General features: G+C 39.7%; 1 protein-coding gene across 2 annotated transcripts; it reads right to left on the bottom strand.

The window, feature by feature from the left end:
- Positions 1-859: 859 nt before the first annotated feature.
- si:dkeyp-120h9.1 (uncharacterized protein LOC566469 homolog) lies at positions 860-20,614 on the bottom strand. Of its 2 annotated transcripts, none has more exons than XM_037795147.1 (12): positions 20,333-20,614; positions 17,751-17,973; positions 14,721-14,896; positions 13,033-13,175; positions 11,078-11,203; positions 10,086-10,230; positions 9,609-9,732; positions 7,089-7,192; positions 6,856-6,952; positions 6,569-6,718; positions 5,235-5,418; positions 860-3,802 (listed from the first exon to the last, which is right to left on the bottom strand). In XM_037795147.1, the coding sequence occupies exons 2-12, from the start codon at positions 17,877-17,879 to the stop codon at positions 3,708-3,710; spliced, it is 1,473 nt and encodes a 490-aa protein (XP_037651075.1). In that variant the 5' UTR covers positions 17,880-17,973; positions 20,333-20,614; the 3' UTR covers positions 860-3,707. The 2 variants fall into 2 exon arrangements, with proteins under 2 accessions (XP_037651075.1, XP_037651074.1); XM_037795146.1 differs by having other exon boundaries at positions 20,289-20,614.
- Positions 20,615-22,488: the final 1,874 nt, after the last annotated feature.

Genomic DNA, 22,488 nt, shown 5'->3' on the forward strand with positions numbered 1-22,488 from the left:
TTAGCAGAGAGGGAAGGCTCTGTGAATATAACTTGTGTTCAGGTCTTCACCGTGCCCTTATCCTGTTTATATCTTAAATAATAATCCAAACTTTAAAAATAACAATTCAATTCAGTTTTCTTCACAGAAATTAATGAAATTCTGAGATATACTGTAGGTCAACTATATATTTTTCGAAAAAGTTGTCTTACACCCCTTAAAATAAAGAAGGCCTCGTGACCTCCGTGAAGCTGTGGTGATCCCTAATGGGGGTCGGGACCCCCAGGTTGGGGACCAGTGATATATACTATACTATTAACTATACATTGTGTAGTCCATGTTTTTACAAATCATCTTTCACTGGAGAACTGCTAAATTACTATCAGAACAAGATATGTTGTACTGCATTTACCTGCTGCGGCATACCTGTATTACAGTTTTTTTCAAAAGTAACTGCATAATATAATGTAAGAAAACAGTGCGGCCAATCAATTTTTCATCCCAAAATCTGCAGAATCTCAAAGTGTTTTAAGAGAGCTGGTTTGCTACATTAAAAAAACACACTTTCCGAGAGCCTAAAGTAAAATATTCAAATTAATTTAACAGTCCAACACCTAAAGATATGCATCATGTCTGTACGGAAAAAAAGGAATATAGAAACAAATTCTGTTAATCCTGAAAATAACTTTGTTCCACAGCTTCAATGCAGGTAATGGCAACCTAACAAAACCCCAAAAGGTGCCTGCCGGAGTTAAATCAAGTGTTACAAGATCATGACCTCTAGTGGCTGTGTGCTGCCCGCTGCAAACAGAAGTTCAAGATATCCATGTTTCCAGTTACGGTAGAGGACAGTGGATAAGAACAGTCAAAGTCACAGAAACACATTCTGTACTCGCCTTTATTCAAATAAAACAGTACCTTCCTGTCTCGGTTTGGACGAACAACACTTCCTCCAATCTACTCTAAGCATCTCTTACTGTTTGGTTTGTCCGTGTCCAAAATATAATAAATAAAAACAGTCGACAAAGCAAGCACTTAAGACACAAGAACACATCCCAACCAGAAAACACACATTCAATATTTGGTACCCAATGAAACACATCAAATATACTGCAACATTCAAGTCCTGTGATTTCTGAGTATATAAGAAGTTTATAACATGACGATATTTGGAAATACATTGAGAATATGATGTGTTTTACTGCAGATAAATGGTGTTTTTCTTCTTAACAACACACACAAAACTAACTAATTTGGTTTAACCCTCTGAGACCCACGATCCCGACTGACTTTACTGTCTTTCAGAGGCTGTAGCAGGTCCGGTTTTAGAGCTAGGAAGTTATAGATATCATATGAAACTAGAAAACCGAAGGAATCCAGTGGTACTCAAATTAATCTTCAGGTTCCCAGCTTTCAGATGATGCACACAACTGTGTGTACCCCCCCTAAAAAAAGACAAAACCAGGTCTATTGTGGGTCTCAGAGGGTTAAATGATGACACTGACCCCAGAGAGAGCAACATTTAACGGATATCTGTGTGCTTCTGTTGGCTGGTGTTGTGGAAGTGCTTGAGTCAAGACGACACCACACGTGGTTCAATCTAAGGCCTGATTACTTCCAGCTGAGAGTTAACTGACCTTCACTACAACATCTGAAGCTGCTTGACCACCTGAATAATAACATTTGGCAAAAAACCTACAGCAACGTGTCATGATTGTGCTCAAGACGGCGTACACAAGAGCTACGTTACAATATCAGAAATAGACAGGGCCTTTGGCAGCCCACACTCACAGAAGGCACATACAGTTCATCAGGACTACAGTAGAGCACAGTTTGACTCGTTTCTACCTGCAGTTCTACACAGTACAGCTATCATTTTCTCACTAGGAAGCAGAAACACTTTGCTACGGGCCCGCTGCACCCTGTGAGCAGAAAAGATGGTCCAACTATCAGACCGTTTTAAGACATTTGGCTATGCACGGTGAATAGTTGGTGATATATATTCCCAAGGCAACATTACACTAAATATCCCATTTCTGACACAAACTATTAAGACAAGAGTGAGTAAGAAGAGACAGATCATAAATATCAGCAACAACGTGTGCACATCAGCATGGTTTGTTTCTACAAAGATCCCATTCTGTAGACGAACATTACCCAGAGGAGTCCGGCAGTTTGCTTAATCCAGAAACAATCACATATGAGTTTAAATACTTTAAACCTATTTTGATATCCATAATACTTCACTTGAAAAGAAAGCAAGATGACGTGATGAGAGTAAAAACAAAAAACATGCAAATTGTAAATGGACTCCTGAATGAGAAAATCTTATAGCTTGTACCTGGAATTTAATATTAGCTACCACTAGGAGGCACCAGAAATCAAATATAGCCCTGAAGATGCATTTAAAGGATTTAGAAAAGAGAAGGAAGCGTCTTTAACATGCATTACTGAGGCGGGAACAAAAGCAGGATGCACATAGTGACGGATTTATGATCATATTCAACGGACACGTCAACAACAAACTGCAAGAAATAACAGCACTTTTGTAAATAATCTCTTGTACCTTCTCAACCAGCTAATTCTAAACAAACCATCTACATCTGTCCATTTGGTCCTTTAGTTCGGTAATAGATCAGAATAAAGCTTTTTCTATAACCAACAACAAAACAGAAAATGAAAATGTGATGTGCAAAATAGCTACTGTTTTCAGAGGTCTGTCAAAAGGCGTCTGGCTGCGACACCGATACAGTTGACGATTAAACGCGTACTTAAAAAAAACAGAACTGTAATACGTTTACGAGAACCACACGCTGGTTTGCATCAACATCAGACCGGCAATTTACCATTCAGATCCTTTACACACAAGCAGTGGGACGGTCTTGAGGTCTGCAACTTTCAGCATTTAAACCAGTGGTCAGGACCCACCTCATTTTGATAAATCGGAGGCGTACCGTGTAATCAGACTTAAAAATATTAATTTTTCTAACTTTTTCTAATTTGTGCTTTTTGCATGTGAATTACTGAGTCATTTTATGATCATAAGGCCCCTAAAAATGTTCAAATAAAAAGGAAAATTCACTCTGTTTGGTTGAATTTGCCACCATCCTGTGTCATTTCGTAACCTGTGATGAGGAAGCGTCATTTTAAACAAGGTTTGAACCCTTCAGGCTCAGTGAGCTACAGTAACTTACTCTGTTAACATGGGAGTCGTGATGCAAAGCAGGCAAGGTGTTTTCAAATCCGCCTGTGTATTTTCTGTAACAACTTGTAAATAAATCACCTCAGGCATCTTTGCTGAGTCAATTCCTTCCGTATCAGGTCGTTCATTTCCATTTGTCGCAGTGTCAACCTAAGGAAAACGGTCAGCTTATGTGCGTGTGTGAGTACCAGTGGTACGGGCACATGTGTGGAGTTGCACAGTGTAATAGCATGTGAATGTGCTCAAGTCCCGCTGAGTTAATCTGTACAGTGCTGTTTTGTTGGAGGGTTATCGTGTACAAAATGTTTATTCATCCCGAGTAAAATCCTTCTCCTTTATTCGTATGGCTCGTGCGTGAGAGAGAAGAGGAGGTGTGTTGAGCTCACCTCTCCAGTTTCTTCATCCTCCTTCAAATCAATCGAGCTAATCTAAATCCTGATTGTCTGCAGCTCACAGCTTCCTTTGTGTTCATTCTTTCTCTTCCATCCCTCCGTACAGCATTCCACACAAAGCCTTTGTTGCTCCATCATTCGATCTTCTGTGGGTCGATATTGTCCAGGTCGATATCGGTCGAGGCCACACAACACATGCACAGCTTCTGGGTGTACAGAGAGAGCCGATCTGCGGTGACAGGGAAAAAAAATAATCAAGGGTTGCATTCCCGAGATCATCTTTGATCAAACAGCCTAAAGCATTACTACTTTAAACATTTTAGCATAGAATTAACAGTATTAGGAGGGGATATCTTCAACTGCAGGTTTTATACTTGCACTACAGTACCCTTTACAGTATGTGGCCTCTATAGGACACTGAACTTTGAAACACTAATCTCAATCACTCTTCAGCTCTTAACACTAAGACAAGGAGTTTTTACATGTGCCAGTGGTCTACATGCAACTTACAGTAAGACTAGTAAGCTACTTTAAGAGTTAATCCATAGTAATAACATGTACATTCATGCACGGGGAAATATGACAGCTTACGTCCCAGGACTTTTAAAGTTATTAATCAGCCAGGCCAACATATCGGCCGCAATTAGTCGATTGCAGATGTATCTGTGTATCGGTCGGTCGAGAAGAGAGAAGATATCACAGTACAGAAATGCCAAATTAGATGAGGTAATTTGGAAATGGTGTCATCCTTACAGTTTATCCACCAGAGAGCACTGACGAGTTGATTTTTTCAATTCTAAAATGTTGTACGCTCAGTATGCATCTTGGTCATAATTCTCTTTATCAAGATTGTATGTGTTTATGCGTTTGTTACAATAAATTACTATTGGTCAATATATATCGTAATCAGATCTTTTAAACTCCCAAATATCGATATCAGTCTCAAAAATCCAGTCCATCTCATCGCATTGGCTCTAAATTCAATGTTAAATTACTTCTTTATGACTTCGTAAGGAAATTGGAAAAAGGGTTTTTGTGTATTCTGCACCGTCGGCATGGAATATGATGCAGAAGGACTTGAAACTCAGTGAATTGGTCTCGTTGAATGCTTTTAAATCTAAAATGAAAGAATTTGAAGCAGATTCCTTAAGATGTCAATGTTTTTAAATTTATCTATATATGTTTTTTCAGGTTAGTCTCCCTTTGTCTTTTCTGTCCGTAACTGTTTTTGTGCTGCTGCCTGTCTTGTTCAGGTCGCCCTTGAAAAAGAGATTCTTAATCTCAATGGGTTTCACCTGGTTAAATAAAGGTTAAAATAAAATAAAAATACATTTGTACTAAAGTAGCGTTGAAAGAGGTGTTGCACCTTTCAAACACAAACTCAACCCTCGGTAACGGCTTAGAAAAGTCAACCTCTGAACCTCCAGTCAGCTGCTCGGGGATTAACCTGCCATGTTTTCTCAGTGGTGTTGGTACGCATGCATATCAGTATGATGGTTGAATGGTCATGAATTCTGTCATGTGCATCTAAATTTAAAAGTGAAGTGATTCCAGCAAAAAATAATGTTGTTTTGAAAAGCAGCCAAAGACTATCAAAGGAGTACGAGGCTCTACCAAGACAAACATGATCACTGCTACGCAACGCAAGTAAAGCTTCTTACCGAGCATTATTCCGAGGAATGCCGGTCTGGAGCTGGGCGGCAGGTAGATGCAAATGTAGTAGACTGGTACGCCGGACAGCGCCACAGCAATTCCCACCAGAGAGTTGATGGTGTCGCTGTAGAGGGGAACCACTACCAGGAATATGCTGCATAAGCAGTAGACGATCGGAAAGAACAAAGACAGCTGCGGGGAAGAGAGAGAGGAAAGGCAGAGGAGGACAACAAGGGCAAAGCAGAAAAAGAGAGGGGAGAAGAAAAGTAGAACGATTAAAACTTGAAATAATTACATTAACAAATATTTTTAGCTTAAACCATATTCCTCTGATGATTTAATTGCGTCTCTAATTGCAGTGCAGTCACTTTTACGAGACTCCAACAAACCGAGTGATTAGATTCAAAACATCATGGGCTTTTAACATTGTTTTCATAACTCAAAGCCATTGCTGAGGGTGGCCAGGCCTGCAATGGAAACACTGTTGATGGGTAAACCAATGTAAATAAAGGTCTAAAATGCACGTTATCTGTCTGATCATATTAGTTTAGAGGACAGATAGCAGCTTCTTGTATCGTTTACTTTTTATGTTTATAGAAGTGTTGTTTTATAGAAGTCTATGAGGAAATGAGCCTACTTCTCACTTGATTTATTACCTCAGTAAACATTGTAAACATGAGTTTATGATCTCAATCTCTAGTTTCAAGTCATATTCAATACAGCATGATGTTCATTTAGTAAAGTATGGTCCCATTTAGAGTCAATTAGACCATAAAGCAGGGGATGCTTTAGGGCGTAGCTACTTTGCGATTGACCGGTTGCTACCACGACGTCTGGGTCTTGTCGGTGTTCTCGTTTTACAACTTTAACCCTTTCACAGTGTGTTTTAAGTTCATGAAAGTTAATTATGACCCGTTTTGGTCGCCTGAAAATGTCTTATTCAGCGTTCGGTTGCACCTTCTTGTGTCACTTCTGTTTGCAAAAAAAGAAGTTGGCGACGGCCAAAATGCAGAACTCGAGGCTTCAAAACAGCACTTCACAAACCAATGGGTGGCGTCGCGGTGACTACGTCCACTTCTTATATATAGTCTTTGGTCCAAGTGGACGTTTATGCCAGATGTAATGAAACTTTTCTCACAGACACATAATGCACAACTTAATGAACATTTCTGATGATGCATTTTTTCATAGTAGCTGTGGTAACCTGTCTGACTTAAATTTCAAGTCTCTACATGTTTCATACCACACTGATGTGTAGGGAAACTCGTGTGTGCCCGGAAGGCAGATTCATTATGATCCTTAAACATAAACGTCAGCGCTCATGCTATATACATTTTTTTACCTTGATAGGCCGGTGCATATCAGGAGCTTTGAAGCGAAGGTAGATCTGGCTGGCTATTGACAGGCCGATGAACAACCAGTAGTTGAAACTGAAGTAGTTGATCAACTGGAAAACGTCAGGCACAGACAGGTAGATCAGAGACATGCCACCCTGAAAAGAGAAGATCAAACGCACACAAAAAAAACATTGAGTTTGGTAACAAGCTTGCATCAGGGACATATAGAGGTGATCAAAACAATCAAATACACAGATTAAATTCAAAACCCACAAAAACATGTGATACCAACATTGAAAAGCAGGGCAGGAATTGGGGTGAAACGCTCTATGTGGATCATGCACAGCACATTAGGTAGTTGGCCTTCTCTGGAACCAACAAAAAACAACCTGCAGGAGAAACAAAATGGTGAAAACACGTTATATGTTTATATATGTGTATAAATTCAGATCATTATTAGGCAGAAATTGGATTTTGTAGAATAGCGAGGTAAATTTGCATTCAGATGTGCTTGTATGTACTCACCTGGAGGCAGCGATGATGGAGGAGTTGAGGCCTCCGTAGCAGGAAATTGCCACAGACAGAGGGATCAGCCATCGACCCCAGCCCAGCACCTCATCTGCAAACGTCTGAGGAGACATTCAAAAAAAGTTTCTTACTGCTCAAATCAATTTATTGGTAAGATCAGTGACCTTCAACAAAAACACAGGATTAGAGTGTAAATAACAGTAAAAACAGCTGATTTCTCTGATGAGACAATCTGTGAAACACAACTCAAATTTAAAGTTTAGTAATAATGTGACATACTATAAGTGTAAACTGATTTGCACCAATGATTAAAAGATATTTTAACTTTAACTTGCTGATCCAAATACGTTAACACCCCAACGTTTAGTTCTGCTTTTAATCTCCTACAGTTACGAATGACGGCAAGAAATAAAGTCAACTTCAGTAACAAAAAAACGTTAATGCAGCAGCCCAGTGTGATGTGTGGGAGAAAAACACCATGTCCCTTTATGTATCATTTGTGTACTCAGATAAATCTGAATGTTCTGGGAGAGCACAGACTGTCCTAATGTGTAGTTACATTTCTTCTCCCCCTCGTACCTGCACTCTATTAAAACTAGCTAATCACAAATAACTCCCCTTGCATGAATAGACAATGCTTTCTCACACAAGCAGGGTGGAAGGTGTGGGCCACAAGGGGGGGAAGGTTAAATCAAGGTTTTAAAGAATGCTGTAATGAGGGAGCTCTTTGTCTTTTACACTGACTTTGTCTGCTGTATGGACCCAAATGCATTTGCTGAATAAATTGTAATGCTTCTAAACTGAATGACCAGACACTGTTTATTAAAATACTTTCTCCAACAGATAGTATAAATTATAGCAGCTGTAAGATAGAGGGTAGTTTTGCATGTGTGGATGGAATTACCGCTACAACAAAGACATTTGGCAAAATGTTGCACTGCTGTACCATTCTGTGACTCTCTGTGTCTTTGGCTGAGAAGAAGCTAAGGAAATTGTTAAGCAGATTTTGTTACTTACGAAGTATAACTTATCTCTAATCTCATACTTTGACAAACGCTATTCGGCTGTCTGCACATGATAAGAAGTCAGAGCTTGACTCGCTGGGTGGGTACGAGGGTGCAACACTGATGTGTCATAGTAAAATGTATTCAACGACTAAAAGTTGATACACACTGCTGTGCAAATAAGAGTAATATCCCCAAAAACTCAAAGAAGCTTTCTTGATATATTTGCTTCATAAGTCAGGACTCTGAACAAGGATGTGCTTTAAAATGCCTCTGCTAAGCAGCTGAAGTTAAAATATTATGAACTTTCAGTGCAGTGCTGACGTGTGACGTACGTAGTGCACAATGACACAAGGTTTAACATTCCGTTAGGAAACGACACATGCCGTCGGAAGAGGAGCGGCATACCGCTCCAGGGACCGGCTTATGCCGCTGAACCACAGTAGCGCACCATCAGCAACTTTTCAATCTTGGCGGCACTCACTAAAGTTCAAGAGAGCACACAGCCCATGGCTTGTTGGAACATTAGTAAACCATTACAATGACTACACAAATAAACTAGGATTACTGCCTCGGGTTGTATGCCTACGCCAACGAGTTAAGTTCCAGCTTACAACCATGTTTGTCAAAATGCCATCACTTCATCATTTTATCCTGTTAAGACATTAATGTAAAATTGTCATAATTAGCATATGAATTATTGAGTTATGGCCAAAAATGTGTTTAATGAGGTCACAGTGACCTTTGACCACCAAAATCTAATCAGTTTATCATCGAGTCCAAGTCAGGCAGCATTGTGGCAACCTCTGGGTCTGAGAAGTGAAGCAAAAGTGCCTTAAACTTACATTCTTTCTAATGTCCAGCAGGGGGCGACTCCTCTGGTTGCAAAAAGAAATCCGATTGTATAGAAGTCTATGAGAAAATGACCCTACTTCTCACTTGATTTATTACCTCAGTAAACATTGTAAACATAGTAATCTGTGACCACCAAATTCAAAATCACTTCATCCTTGAGTCCAAGTGGACGTTTGTGCCAAATTTGACGAAATTCCCTCCAAGCATTCCTGAGATATCAAGTTCACGAGAATGGGACGTACAGACAACCTGAACATTAAAAAAAGATTATCAAATACCAGTACAACTCTTCCTCCTCCAATGCACTAATCACATCAGCAACTTCCCCATGTTCCTGTGTGGGGCGCTAACCACTTTAGCTAAATGAGGTTCCTGCCATCATCTCGACTCCTACAGTCAGAGATAACCAAAAGGGAGAACCGAACCAGACACTAGAGCCAGTGGCTGCCAGCCAGACTGAAAGAGACGACGGCAGAAGACAGGAAGGAAAGATCAAAACCTGCTGCCCCTCTATGAAGCTGAGCAGATGCTGTCAATTTGGATAAGTCCTGTGACGTACTAATAGAGTTTACGGGTAGACATTAGTATGCACACGATCAGACTGTCGGATGTGGTTACTGCTCATATGCAGCGTCTTCAGTGCACTAAAGTTACTCACCACAGCAACGGCTTCGCTGTTGAGCACTTGGTCTGCGTCCATGACGACGTAGTAAGCTACGTTGGTCAAGATGTAGATCACAGAGACAATGGGCATGGAAATAGCGATGGACAAGGGCAAATTCCTGAAAAGGAGAGAAGTGGTTTTCAGTAACTTTGTAAACGTTGTATCTTTAATATTTACTAAAAAGTGCCAAGAAAAATAATTGCTACAACACACACACACACACACACACACACACATAGTACTAAAAGCTTCAGGTTGAGAATCAAGTTATCACAGTTCATTTGTAGCTGTGGTGCATACCGTTCCTACTGGGTAAAATGAGGGCATGATGACTTGTGAAATTCACAAGTAAGATTACTTACTTTACAGATTTACAATGGGTAAAGTTATGTGTTTAAGTAAAAGCAATGCCATCAGGAATGAAAAAAATCAATCGCGCTCGTTGTAAAATCTTTCTGAAACATCTCGTACCTCTCTGGGTTTTTGATCTCCTCTGTGATGAAGTTGAGTGTGTCCCAGCCAGAGTAGGAATAGAGTGCTGCATAGAGGGCCAGGGTCAGGTCACCAGGGTTCAGTTTGGAGCCTTTAAATGAGTCCTCAAAGTTCTGGTCAAAACCTACAACAGCGACACAGGGTTGTTACGTGAGCCCAGTACATTGTGAAGTGTTGACATTCTTTGCTTTCATCATCCAAGGCTAAATAATTCCTGAGTATTTAAATCAATCATCTTAATTATTTTTATTGTAATATTAAGTTAACTAGTATGCCATGTATTTTATATACACTTAAAGAACACACATGCCTGAAGAAGTTTAGTAATGGGAAAGGACAAAAACATACATTCCAATCATAAATCACAAGTACCACAAGTAACACTTAAAAAAACAATAAAATGAGAATTTCAATATTGTTATTTGTATTCAAGATGCCTAAAATGTAGAGATGCACCGATCAATCGGCAACTGGTCGGAACCGGCCGGTGATCAGCTCATTGGTCATGACCTGTGACCGGCCGTCAGTCAATTTCATTTCATTTTCAATGAAAGAAAAGTTACATACATGTTTGTGTATACTGTCAATTATAGTTCTTAGAAATAAAGAAAATCAGAATCCTTTGAAAAAAGGAAAAAAAAAAAAAAAATCTGGATCAGAAAATTGCAAAGTGCATCGCTAACAAAACATATAAATAGTATTTTGAGTGAGTTGGTCCAATGTCAAAATTGTACCTATTGGTTAATCAGTAAAAAATGCAGAATATGCCCAAGTTGTATCTCAATTGGAGCAGATGTGCAGCAGGTATAATATTTACATTTGCACTGTTTTGAAGAAACTGATATGGTGTACAACTGATTGAATGAAAGGGATGTAATCTTAAAAAGTGCAGTAGTCCTTCATTCCTTATATTTTCAGTCAAGTAAGAGCAGTGGTGTTGGAATAATACAGAGCTTCTATATATATCCTACCTTGTCCAAGCTTAACCAGGCCGGTAATGATGATGACGATGAGAGCGAGGACCTTGGCTACGGTGGAGACGACCTGGAGAATAGCACCCCATTTCACTTTCATACAGTTCACAACAGTCAGCAGACCTGATAAGAGAGGAAGAGGAAGAAAACAACAGTTAACGAGAAGTTAGTGGACAGAGGAGTAGATAAGCAGGGATTCAAATTTAAAGTCAGTTTGATTTATTTAATTTCTGCAACATGAAATCTAATTCATTTCCATAATAAACTCAATGAAAAGAGGACTTGGATATTCAAACATACACTGAATACTTGTGTATAAGTGGGATGAGGAGGGTGTGAGCAATTTCATTCATCAACTAGAAACATCTGTTTATATGTGGCAGTAGCACAAACTGTACTGATCCAAGGTGTTGTATCTAGGCCGTTAAGAAGTGGAAGAAGGATTTCCTCCTTCAAGCTAGTTAACGTATCGTCCGGTTGATCGGTTGACACCCTTACTGAGTTTGAAGCCCTCTGTCGCACAGATCCTTACTCAGTGATCAGTTAGTGCAACAGCCTTGGCACATGATTGTAGATTATATCTAAACAGAACCAACAGGTTTTAGAAGGAAAAGCTGTATTGTCATAGCAGTAATTCTTCTTGAATGCCCCTTTATCTTGAAGCATCACAAAGCTGTAGAGTTGCCATTCACTAAGCACAGTAGAGTTGAGAGGAAATCAACAGGTATTAAGTGTAGTTACACACATATCCCACTAAGTGCAATGGAAATAAAGACTGAATTAAGCAGCTATGTTTGGAAAAGTCCCCAAGGCTTACTACATTGAAGTGTCTCATCTAATTAAATGCAGCACGCATGGTTTAACCTGTACCAGTAGTGCTGCTAACAAGAACTACAGAGAGCAAATTAACACAGCGTGCCCTTAAAATACATGTAGCTGTTTCCTTTCCCTTTCAGCTACTGCGAGAGATCAAACATTCAACAGTTTGCCTAAGGGCTTAAAGCTTCAGTATGCAGAATGTTTTTGGCATCATGGGGCAAAAATTCCATAATCACCTTTCAGCATATTGTAATTCAAGTGTTCTGAGAGAAAACTAGACTCCTGCACCTCCTCATGGCTCGGTTTTCAGGCTTCAGAAAATCTAGCCAGTGACGGGAGACTTTGGCCAATCACAGGTCATTTCAGAGAGAAGAGTGTTCCTATTGGCTGTTGATTCAACGGAGGCAGCCGTCAATCACTAACGAACTCCGATCAAACGGTGAAACTAGGCAGCGCTGATCAAATATGAATCAATATTCTGTTACTGTAATGCTTATTTCTCACCTCAAATGTTTTCAGAAACATCTTGTAGTGTACTGTTTAGCTGTAAAATTAGAAAGTTTGCTCCGGCTGTGCTTGGCATTTCCTCAACTGATCTCTACATGGCCGCCGGGTCACAAACATTCTCATTTTACAACTAAACACTAAACAGAAAACCTCACATTAAATGAAACCGTCACGGTTGCCGAAACAACAGTGCACAACCGCGGGGTGCAAAAGAAAAGGCGATTTAGCAATACATGCCGAATACAGTCCAACACCTGAACAAATCAACTGTAACTGATTGTATTTGAACCTGTGGTTTTCATGACATCTTAAAGCACCGACTGTACTGGACTTGACAGTGATGTGGCAGCCAAAAGTGCAGTTAAACAGTTGGATTGCATCAATTTGGTGCACTGAGCCTTTTGAAGTGATGCTGTTGGTTAAAATGACATTTGAAGATCAGTATTGTTAGGAATGAAGAGAGGCTGTCATAATTCTGGTCAAACCTTCCAACCATAACAGCTCCACAGTACCACTCCTCTTACTATGGATACACACACGTCACCCGTATCCTTTCCCCACTAATGTAAACACATACACAACAGGTTAAACAGGTAAGTGTGTGAGTAGTACAGGGAGAGCCTTACATATGATGGCAGCAGCGAGGAGGCGGACGGCGATATAGGGGGCTTGACAGGTGCGGTAGAAGGGCTGGACCAGGTAGTTGGAGAAGGTCAGAGCTATCACTGCCTGACAAGCTGGCTCAACTATCAACAACGACGTCCACAGTCTACAGAATTAATAAGTCTTAATTATAAAAAGGCATAAACATAACATATCTTTTGTTATTAAAATAACAATGAATAATATCAGACTTTATATATCTCTACCAATTGGGAAAATGGCTTTCCTAATTTTAAATTCAGTACTGCACAAGCTTGAATAATAATTATCTCTGAGGTTAGTGAACTGCCTCCACTGATGTCATAGGAAATTAACACTTTCATGAAATAGAATGTTTTAATATAGCAAAGGACTTAAGTGTAATGTGTGAGGCTAATGTTTAAATCATTACTTAATTGAAAGGATGAGATGCTGTTAAGACCTAGAGGGGAGACTAATCAGCTGCAGGGGGAAGCTTTTGCATTTTATTTATTTATTTATTTATATATATATATATATATATATATATATATATATATATATATATATATATATATATATATATATATATATATATAAATAAAAAATATATATATATATATAAAAATAAATAAATAAATAAATATATATATATATAAATAAATAAATATATATATATATATAAATAAATAAATAAATATATATAAAAAATTAATAGGGCTGTCAATCAGATAATAAAAAAAATAAAAAATGTGTGATTAATCCCAATTAACTTAATCGGATAATTGCGATCAATAATTGAGATTAATCGCAATTATCCGACTGAGTTAATTGTGATTAATCACACATTTTTTATCTGTTCAAAATGTACCTTAAAAGGGAGATTTTTCACGTATTTAATACTCTTATCAACATGAGAGTGGGCAAATATGATTGCTATATGCAAATACATGTATTATTGGAAATCAATTAACAACACAAAATAATGACAAATATTGTCCAGAAGCCCTCACAGGTACTAAATAAAAATAATGCTGATAATATGATTATCATAAAGTGGGCATATCTGTAAAGGGGAGTCTCGTGGGTACCCAGAGAACCCATTTTCATTTACATATCTTGAGGTCAGAGGTCAACGGACCGCTTTGAAAATGCCCATGACAGTTTTTCATCGCCAAAACTTAGCTTAACTTTGGGGCGTTATTTAGTCTCCTTCCTGACAAGCTAGTATGACATGCTCGGCACTAATGGATTGTGACCTAAAAATCACAAGTTGCATTAATGCGTTAAAGAAACTGGTGGCGTTAAAAAACAAATTTGCGTTAACGTGTTAACTTTGACAGCCCTAATATACTGTACAGTATATTAAAAATATTGTGGTAACACACTGCAAGTAATAATGTTAGCATGAAAGTGACAATTGGGCACAGAGTTCATTTATATGAGAGATAATCACATCTGTACTTGCTAACAAAAACAGCTGTCAAAAATGGACCAGGCATACATAAAGTACAAACAGTGCACACATATTCAATCCATATGGACCAAAACTCATTTTAACCACACTCTACTTTATGTTTGATAGACTTGAAAGAAAGTGGTAGAACAAGTTTTGAGTTTCTGTTGTGGGTCGTTTCCAGGACAACGTGTTAAAAGAATGTCTGCGGACAGAAAGAGTAAAACGTCTACATACCGAATAAAAGCCAAGAAACCTCCAAAGGCCTCCAAGATGTAGGCATAGGAGGCTCCAGATTTACGGATGGTGGTCCCCAGCTCAGCATAGCATAACGCTCCAAACACAGAAAAGATCCCTCCAATGGCCCACACTACCAGGGAAAGGCCAAATGAGCCAGTGTACATAAGAACCCCCTGTAGGACAACAAATGAGAGCAGAGAATATAGAGCATATATACTGTATAACATACTATATATACAAGAAAGTATCACATGACCAAAAAAAAGAAGAAGAAAAACACATGAAAGATTGACATTACACACATCAGAGTTATCTCGTGTGGTGGCACTTTAAAGATGAATTCACAAACAGCGAGTCTGTCCTTTTAGAGATTACAGTTTTATTGCCATGAATAAGGTTCTCATTTGCACATGTGGATCTCCCAGTTGGCTGGCAAGAGAGAGAGAGAGAGATAAAGCAGAAAGAATTTCAGTCACCACTACTTGTACAGGCAGGCATACGTCTAGTGCTGACAGATAAATCATTGCGTCATTAAACTAAATGATTAAATCAGTCATTGTGATATGAACACGCATCGCAAAAAGAATGCCTGAAATTAATAAGAAAAGTCAAATCACTGCTGTTTGGAAAAGTCCCCAAGGCTAAATACTAAATACACAATACCGTCACACAGATCCTTACTCAGTGATCAGTTAGTGCAACAGCCTTGGCACATGATTGTAGATTATATCTAAACAGAACCAACAGGTTTTAGATGGAAAAGCGGTAATTCTTCTTGAATGCCCCTTTATCTTGAAGCATCACAAAGCTGTAGAGTTGCCATTCACTAAGCACAGCAGAGTTGAGAGGAAATCAACAGGTATTAAGTGTAGTTACACACATATCCCACTAAGTGCAATGGAAATAAAGACTGAATTAAGCAACTATGTTTGGAAAAGTCCCCAAGGCTTACTACATTGAAGTGTCTCATCTAATTAAATGCAGCACGCATGGTTTAACCTGTACCAGTAGTGCTGCTAACAAGAACTACAGAGAGCAAATTAACACAGTGTGCCCTTAAAATACATGTAGCTGTTTCCTTTCCCTTTCAACTACTGTGAGAGCTCCTCGTAAACTCTTCCTCAAACATTCAACAGTTTGCATAAGGGCTAATAGCGGATTGTTACAAACAAGTGTAAGTTATTTTGTTGAGTTGCCTCTTAGTGAAGGAACAGTCGGAGTAATAAAGTTGTTGCCGTCTTGGTGCAGACTACGGAACCTTCATGTTATGTTATGTTAACCTTCATGCACTTTTATTCCTTGGCTTTTGGCTCGGCATGAGAGTCGACTATTTTAATCCTTTTTCCTTTCATATTGGTCTTAACGCTTTTATTATTTTAATGTCCTGTTGGTTTAAAGTTGGTCTTAGTGTTTTATTGAGTTGTTTGTATGTAGTCAAACTGTTTAAAAGTAATTCGCATCAGCAGAGTGAGGAGGACGGAGGACAGGAGGAATGACTGATACTGACTGATGTCTGTGTTCTTCATGCTTTCTAAGCTACACTCAGTATTTTCATGTCAGGAATAATGATCTATTGTATTGACATTTTAGTTTCCAGTCAGATATTAATGAGTTTATATAGTGACTTTGCGGTTGCTGCTCTAGAAACAACATTCAGCCTAGTTATACTGTATATCAAATATTCAATTCTAATCCGGTTCTGAATTCTACTTCTTTTTGTCAAACTTCATTAAGCAAAATTTAAAAAAATGGTTGATGAATAAACCAGGTGTGTAATATAGTCTTATGCTTGCATTACTCTGCTTTAATGTGTGTCTTAAATCCTTAATGTTAATGTTTGTGTACATTTAAATATGCCTCATTGAACAGGCTTTTTTACGCATCCGGGCTTCCCCTGGTAACCGTGGTAAACCCATGTTTAATGTCACAACGCTATGAATTGTGGATAATTCCCTCAGGCAAAGTCTGCAGAAATGTGGACTTGCAGGGAGTGTTCAGAAAGGGCTCAAAATATCTGCGAGAGAGCCCCTCAAGGAGTTGACGATTTGACAGTAAGGCGGCCATAAAACCTCACAGAATTTGCGAGACAAGCATCAAAGTCTGTGAGTGTGGACATTGGGATTGGTCTACAGAGTCCTGCCTGAGGACTACCTGAGTGGGAGATGCCAAAGATTAGAAATCTCGCTTCTGGTTTCCTGCCTAACTTGTTTGGTGAGGTTCAAAGTAAATCCAGAGCATTTGCGCGCTCGTTTCAGTTGGGTTAGAGTGCTGTGAAAGCTGGAAATCTGGTGCAGACCAAACAATGGCACCGAGACTAAAAAATAAACCGTAAACATTATTCAATAAATACTTCTTTCAGATTTAATAATATATTTGAATAATAGTGCGCATTTTCCAATCAAAAATAGCAAGAAACTTTTTTCATTTGTCGATTAATGAAAGACCTAGAAGCAGAGTCAATCGGGAGCCGTCTGTGTTTCTGAATATTTGCACTTTAACGTTGGCTTCAAACACTTGATTTTAATGTATTTTGTATGATGATGTTATGCTATGTATTTATTTTGCATTTGTTTTATGTTGTGGCGCCTGAAAATTTGATGTATGTTTAAATGCTGCTGTCTTGGCCAGGTCTCTCTGGCAAAAGAGATTCTTAATCTCAATGAGTTCTACCTGGTTAAATAAAGGTTAAATAAAAATAAAATAGGAAAAGAAATTTAAATCAAGGCAAATACATTAATTGGGCTAACAAAGCAGAGATGGTAAATGGACTTGCATTTATATAGCGCTTATCTAGTCTTCCGACCACTCAAAGCGCTTTACACTACATGTCAGCATTCACACACCCATTTATACGCTGATGGCAGAGAATGCTAAGTAGCCAACTTTGCCTTTAGGAGCAATTTGGGGTTAAGTGTCTTGCTCAAGGACACATCGACATGTGACCCGGAGCGGCCGGAACCACTGACCTCCCGATTGGTGGACGACCTGCTCTACCCTCTGAGCCACAGCCACCCCAGAGACTCTTACCTTAGGTGAGACGAAGATACCGGAGCCTATCATATTCCCCACGATGAGACAGACCCCATGGAGGAGGGAAATCTCCTGCTTCAGCCGCACACCGCTGCCCTGAGATGCTGCGTCGACCTCAGCAACCATTGTGACGGATTTAAAGCCTTCAGCCTCAAATCAGAGGAGGTGACGGGGTAGTGATGAAGACGTGGGACTGATTCCTTCCTGGCTGCACCGCACACTGAGACGAGATGAAAGAACAGAAGAATTTAATTAATGGGGCCAAACTGCACAGACTGGATTTACATACATACAATTACACCTGGCTGAGTTCCAATTAAATGCCAGCAAGCTCATATCCGCACCCACCACACCTGCACTTCTCATGTTTGAAACACATACATAGAAACAATCACTGTGATGCAATTCTTCATCTATATTTTTCATCTCTATTCCTCTCGCCTTGGTCAGGGGGGTCAGAGTGTCCCTCGTGTTGACATCACTGGGTTGTATTCCTGTCTCGGGGCGCCACTGTACAGCTGTATCTGCAGTAGGGACAGTGGAGCCCGTCACTGGGGCAACCAAGGTCACAGAGACGCAGAGTCTCTCGTAAATCTAAATTACGTCATTATGGAATTTTGGCCCACTGATGCCAAAAATATTCTGCCTAGTGCAGGTTTAAGAGATGGGATCACACTGGACATAAACAAACGTCTTTGCTTCTAATAAACCTTCTGTGAACAGCCGAAACATCATGGAGGTGTACAGACAACTCTGGTTGGTAGGTGTATACTGCACAGCAGGTTTCTATTAACAGTATACTGCAATGGCATTTTAATCATTTCCTCAGGGACTGGAGCTATGTTACATCCAAACCCCTCTGACTAAATGTGTTTGACAGGAATGCTCTTTTACAACCAGATAGAGCAAATACCCTGGAAACAATGCAAACAATGTAATTAACCATTATGGCTGCACAATTCTATCTTGTTTAGTTAATACATTCTGAAAAAGTCAGCTTTTTTTACAAACCAACATGGCTCAGTTCAAAAAATGTTGTTTCACAACAAACTCCTCATCTCTCCTCTGACATCAGATGATTTGCTGCCACTTACACTTCATAGTGTTCAAACACAGAGAGAGACTGAAGTCTCATCTGTCACAGGATTTAAATTAATGCCTATAAAATAGGCAAAAAATAAAATAGTGTCCAGGCAACTAAAATGTATTAACTAATTAAGCATTACATCCATTGCTTCCAATTCACCTGTAAACTGTCTGAACAGTCACGGAAATTTGTATGGCGCACACTGTAACACCCAAATAAATTATTTCTGATGGTAAAGTTCACTTTGTGCTCCATTTTTTGTATCATAGTGTAGTGTAATGTGAAATAATCACACATAATCCAACTGTTTAAGTGTTAGGCCTAGATGATGATTTAAAAAAAACAAAAAAACTAGATTGGCACTTATTGACACATTTAAGGATGATCTGATTGACCTTAAAATGCCAGTTTCACAACTTCCAGTCATTCAATGATACACACACAAGCACTGTAATCATCTGATGGAAGCTGACTTTAATTTTTTTTTTTTTTAATCATTCATCAAGTAAAAAAGAAAGACCCAGGTGCAGATTCACAGCTACTAAGATCTGATTACTTTGTGCTCCTATTTTTGTATCATAGTGTAGTGTAATTGTGAAATAATCACACATAATCCAACTGTTTAAGTGTTAGGCCTAGATGATGATTTAAAAAAAAAAAAAAAAAAAAACTAGATTGGCCTTAAAATTCCACAACTTTCAGTCATTCAGTGACACACACACAAGCACTGTAATCATCTGACAGAAGCTGACTTTAATTTACTAACTTTAGTCATTCATTATGTAAAAAGAAAGACCCAGTTGCAGATTCACAGCTACTAAAGATCTGATTACTTTTCTCTGGTTCATGTTTGCCAAACACTAGTGACACAAACACAGTGTGTCTCTGTGATCCTCACAAGCACCATGTGTCCTACTATTACTTCACCAATGAAATTACGCCAGCAGCATCTGCTCTGCATGCTGAACGCAATATGGCTGCTCAAATGATACATCTCTGAGGAGGACATGCTCATATTCTCCACGTGCACAACTACAATTCCTGTTTACTCACCCCTCCTGTTCATGCACAGAGAAGTTCATTAAACTAGCACCACGTTTTGAAACCCTATAGGTCATGCAACACATCCTCTCATGTGTCAGAGACACGTTGAACAACTGAACATACTACAGGATGTGGATGAAACGTGTACACGGACGGACTACTTTTGTGGTCTCTCAACGTTTAACTACACGTCACTCGTATTAATCCGCCACCAGAAACCAACCGTTTGTCGTTAATCAGCGGATTGATCGCCTCGTTAGCTCTGATTAGCCTGATCACTCAGAAAGAGGATCAGTTAACACCGTGTTTCTCTCACAGGTTTCACCACGTTAACGTCAATTCAGCTAGCTAACACTGGTATCCATCTATCTGTGCGGCGGCTAAATATAAGAGGAAGTAGTTACCTTTGTTGTGTTGTCTCTAATGGAGCAGCAAAGCAGCAACTCATGTGTCGTGTTTTCAGGTTTGTGAGGATCAACTTCAGCTAGTTTAGTCCAACATCTGCAGCTACTAGCTCCTCCTCATCTTCATCATCATCTACCGCTATAAAAGATGAGTGGCACCACCCACTGATGGATGAGTATCCTCGAGGAGGAGGAGGAGGGAGACAGATCACTAAACTACCATTACTAACACGAAGGCTTAACAAATACTTTATCTTTAAGAGATGACCGCGAGAGTGACGTTTCTTCCAGCTCGCTAGAGATACACACACACACACACACACACAGACTAGTGATGTGTAAGTCGCGAACGAGCCGGTTCATAGAGCCGACTCTTTTAAAGTGGCAGTAGGCAACAATATTTTGGCATAATTTGGCAAAAATTCCATAATAACCTTTCAGCATATTGTAATTCAAGTGATCTGAGAGAAAACTACACCTCTGCACCTCCTCATGGCTCTGTTTACAGGCTTTAGAAAATCTTGCCCGTGACGGCAGACTTTGACCAATCACAGGGCATTTCAGAGAGAGCGTTCCTATTGGCTGTTCCACAAAAGGAGATACGCGTTCACGTCTGGTCTCTGCAGATAGTGAAAGCCTCGGTCAATGGCGGAACAACCTACTGGAAAGCTTGCTATTCCAGCATTGGCAGCAACTGCCTACACCTCAAAACAACCCAAAAAAAGAAAGACAGACTTTCAAAAAGACAGTCCAAACTGTTGATGTCGTTAGAAGGTAATGTGTAGCTCGCTGCGGTAGCCTCCTCAGATGTAGCGAGCACGTATGAAGCGCGTGCATATGCCTGTTCTCGTGTGGGGGGAAGGGCTTCGGACAGAGAGGGGAGAGCGGAGAGAGGAGAGAGAGGAGAGAGCAGCTCGAGGGGATGCAGGATTTTGCGTTTTCCGGATTTCTACGCACTGCAGCTTTAAGTGAAGATAAGAGCCGGCTCCCTTCTGAGAGGCAAAGCAAGGCAGCTTTATTTGTAGAGCACATTTCAGCAACAGGGCAATTCAAAGTGCTTTACATAAACATTCAAGAACATTGCGAAAAAATTGCAAAAGAACATTAAGACAAAATTAAAACAGTTATAAAAACATTAAAGGGACTGTTTGTAACTTTCAGAAATGCTTGTTAACAGCGATACTTGTGGCCGTTAAGTCAACGAAAGTCAGCGTCGGGCTCGTGCTTGCTCGCTCTACATAGACGTGAACGAGCATCGCTCAAAACAGTGAGGCGACACACATCAGCTAAATCCACATTTCACTATATTTCACCTGCTTGGCAGTAATGTTAGCTGACCAGACGAAGGTCTCTCCATGAATCAATGCTGATCCTAGTGTTGGCTTCTCCTGCCTCAGCCTCCCTACCACGGTCGGAGGGAACAGGGGAGACACCGGCACCCGGTCAGAGACGATAAAGTTTCTCTCTGCGGAGCCCCGTCACTTCACAAGACACCGGAAACCTCTGTTGGTCTCGAGGAGCTGCAGCATTTATTTCTGCACAAACGTCCACTGTTCATTCACTAGATATTCTCAGAGCTAAACTAACTCTTCTGCAGTGTGTAATGTGCGTGCACGCACGTGAGGTGGAGCCAGAATTTTTTAACAATCAGACGTGGGCCTCAAGTTACGAAAGGTTGAGAACCCCTGGCCTACAGCCAGCAGTAGCCTCAGTAAACTTTTAGGCTATCTCCTGGTGATCTCCATCCAGCCTGCTGCCTCCTTATTTAGGTGTTTTTAGTGAAATGAGGAGATATTGTAAAGATAACTCCTCACTTCATCTAAACTAATCAGCCATTCCTCGTACGTAGCGATGCTTTCACCGCGAGCAACAGGAATAAATAGAAACAGGGCGTATGACAAATGTTCAGCTTGAAGCCAGTTAGTTTATTCCAATAAAAAAAAAAATGCAATCAAACTGATTTTGTCACTGATGCTTACTTGCGTTGCATTCTGTCTGTAGGGTGTAATATGTAGGTTACACACATCCCAATACATTAGACCTCTCTGCGTTGTACACTTTATATCCCCTCTAGATTTTTTTTTTGTGAACCTTAACCTTAAAGGTCAAACTGCACCTATGACCCTAACCCTAGCCACGTAAACCCCAACACACATCAGACGTCACATTGGGTTTAAGACAAAAAATATGATTTTTATTT

This window comes from Sebastes umbrosus, chromosome 15, assembly GCF_015220745.1.
Source record: "Sebastes umbrosus isolate fSebUmb1 chromosome 15, fSebUmb1.pri, whole genome shotgun sequence".
Lineage (NCBI taxonomy): Eukaryota > Metazoa > Chordata > Actinopteri > Perciformes > Sebastidae > Sebastes > Sebastes umbrosus.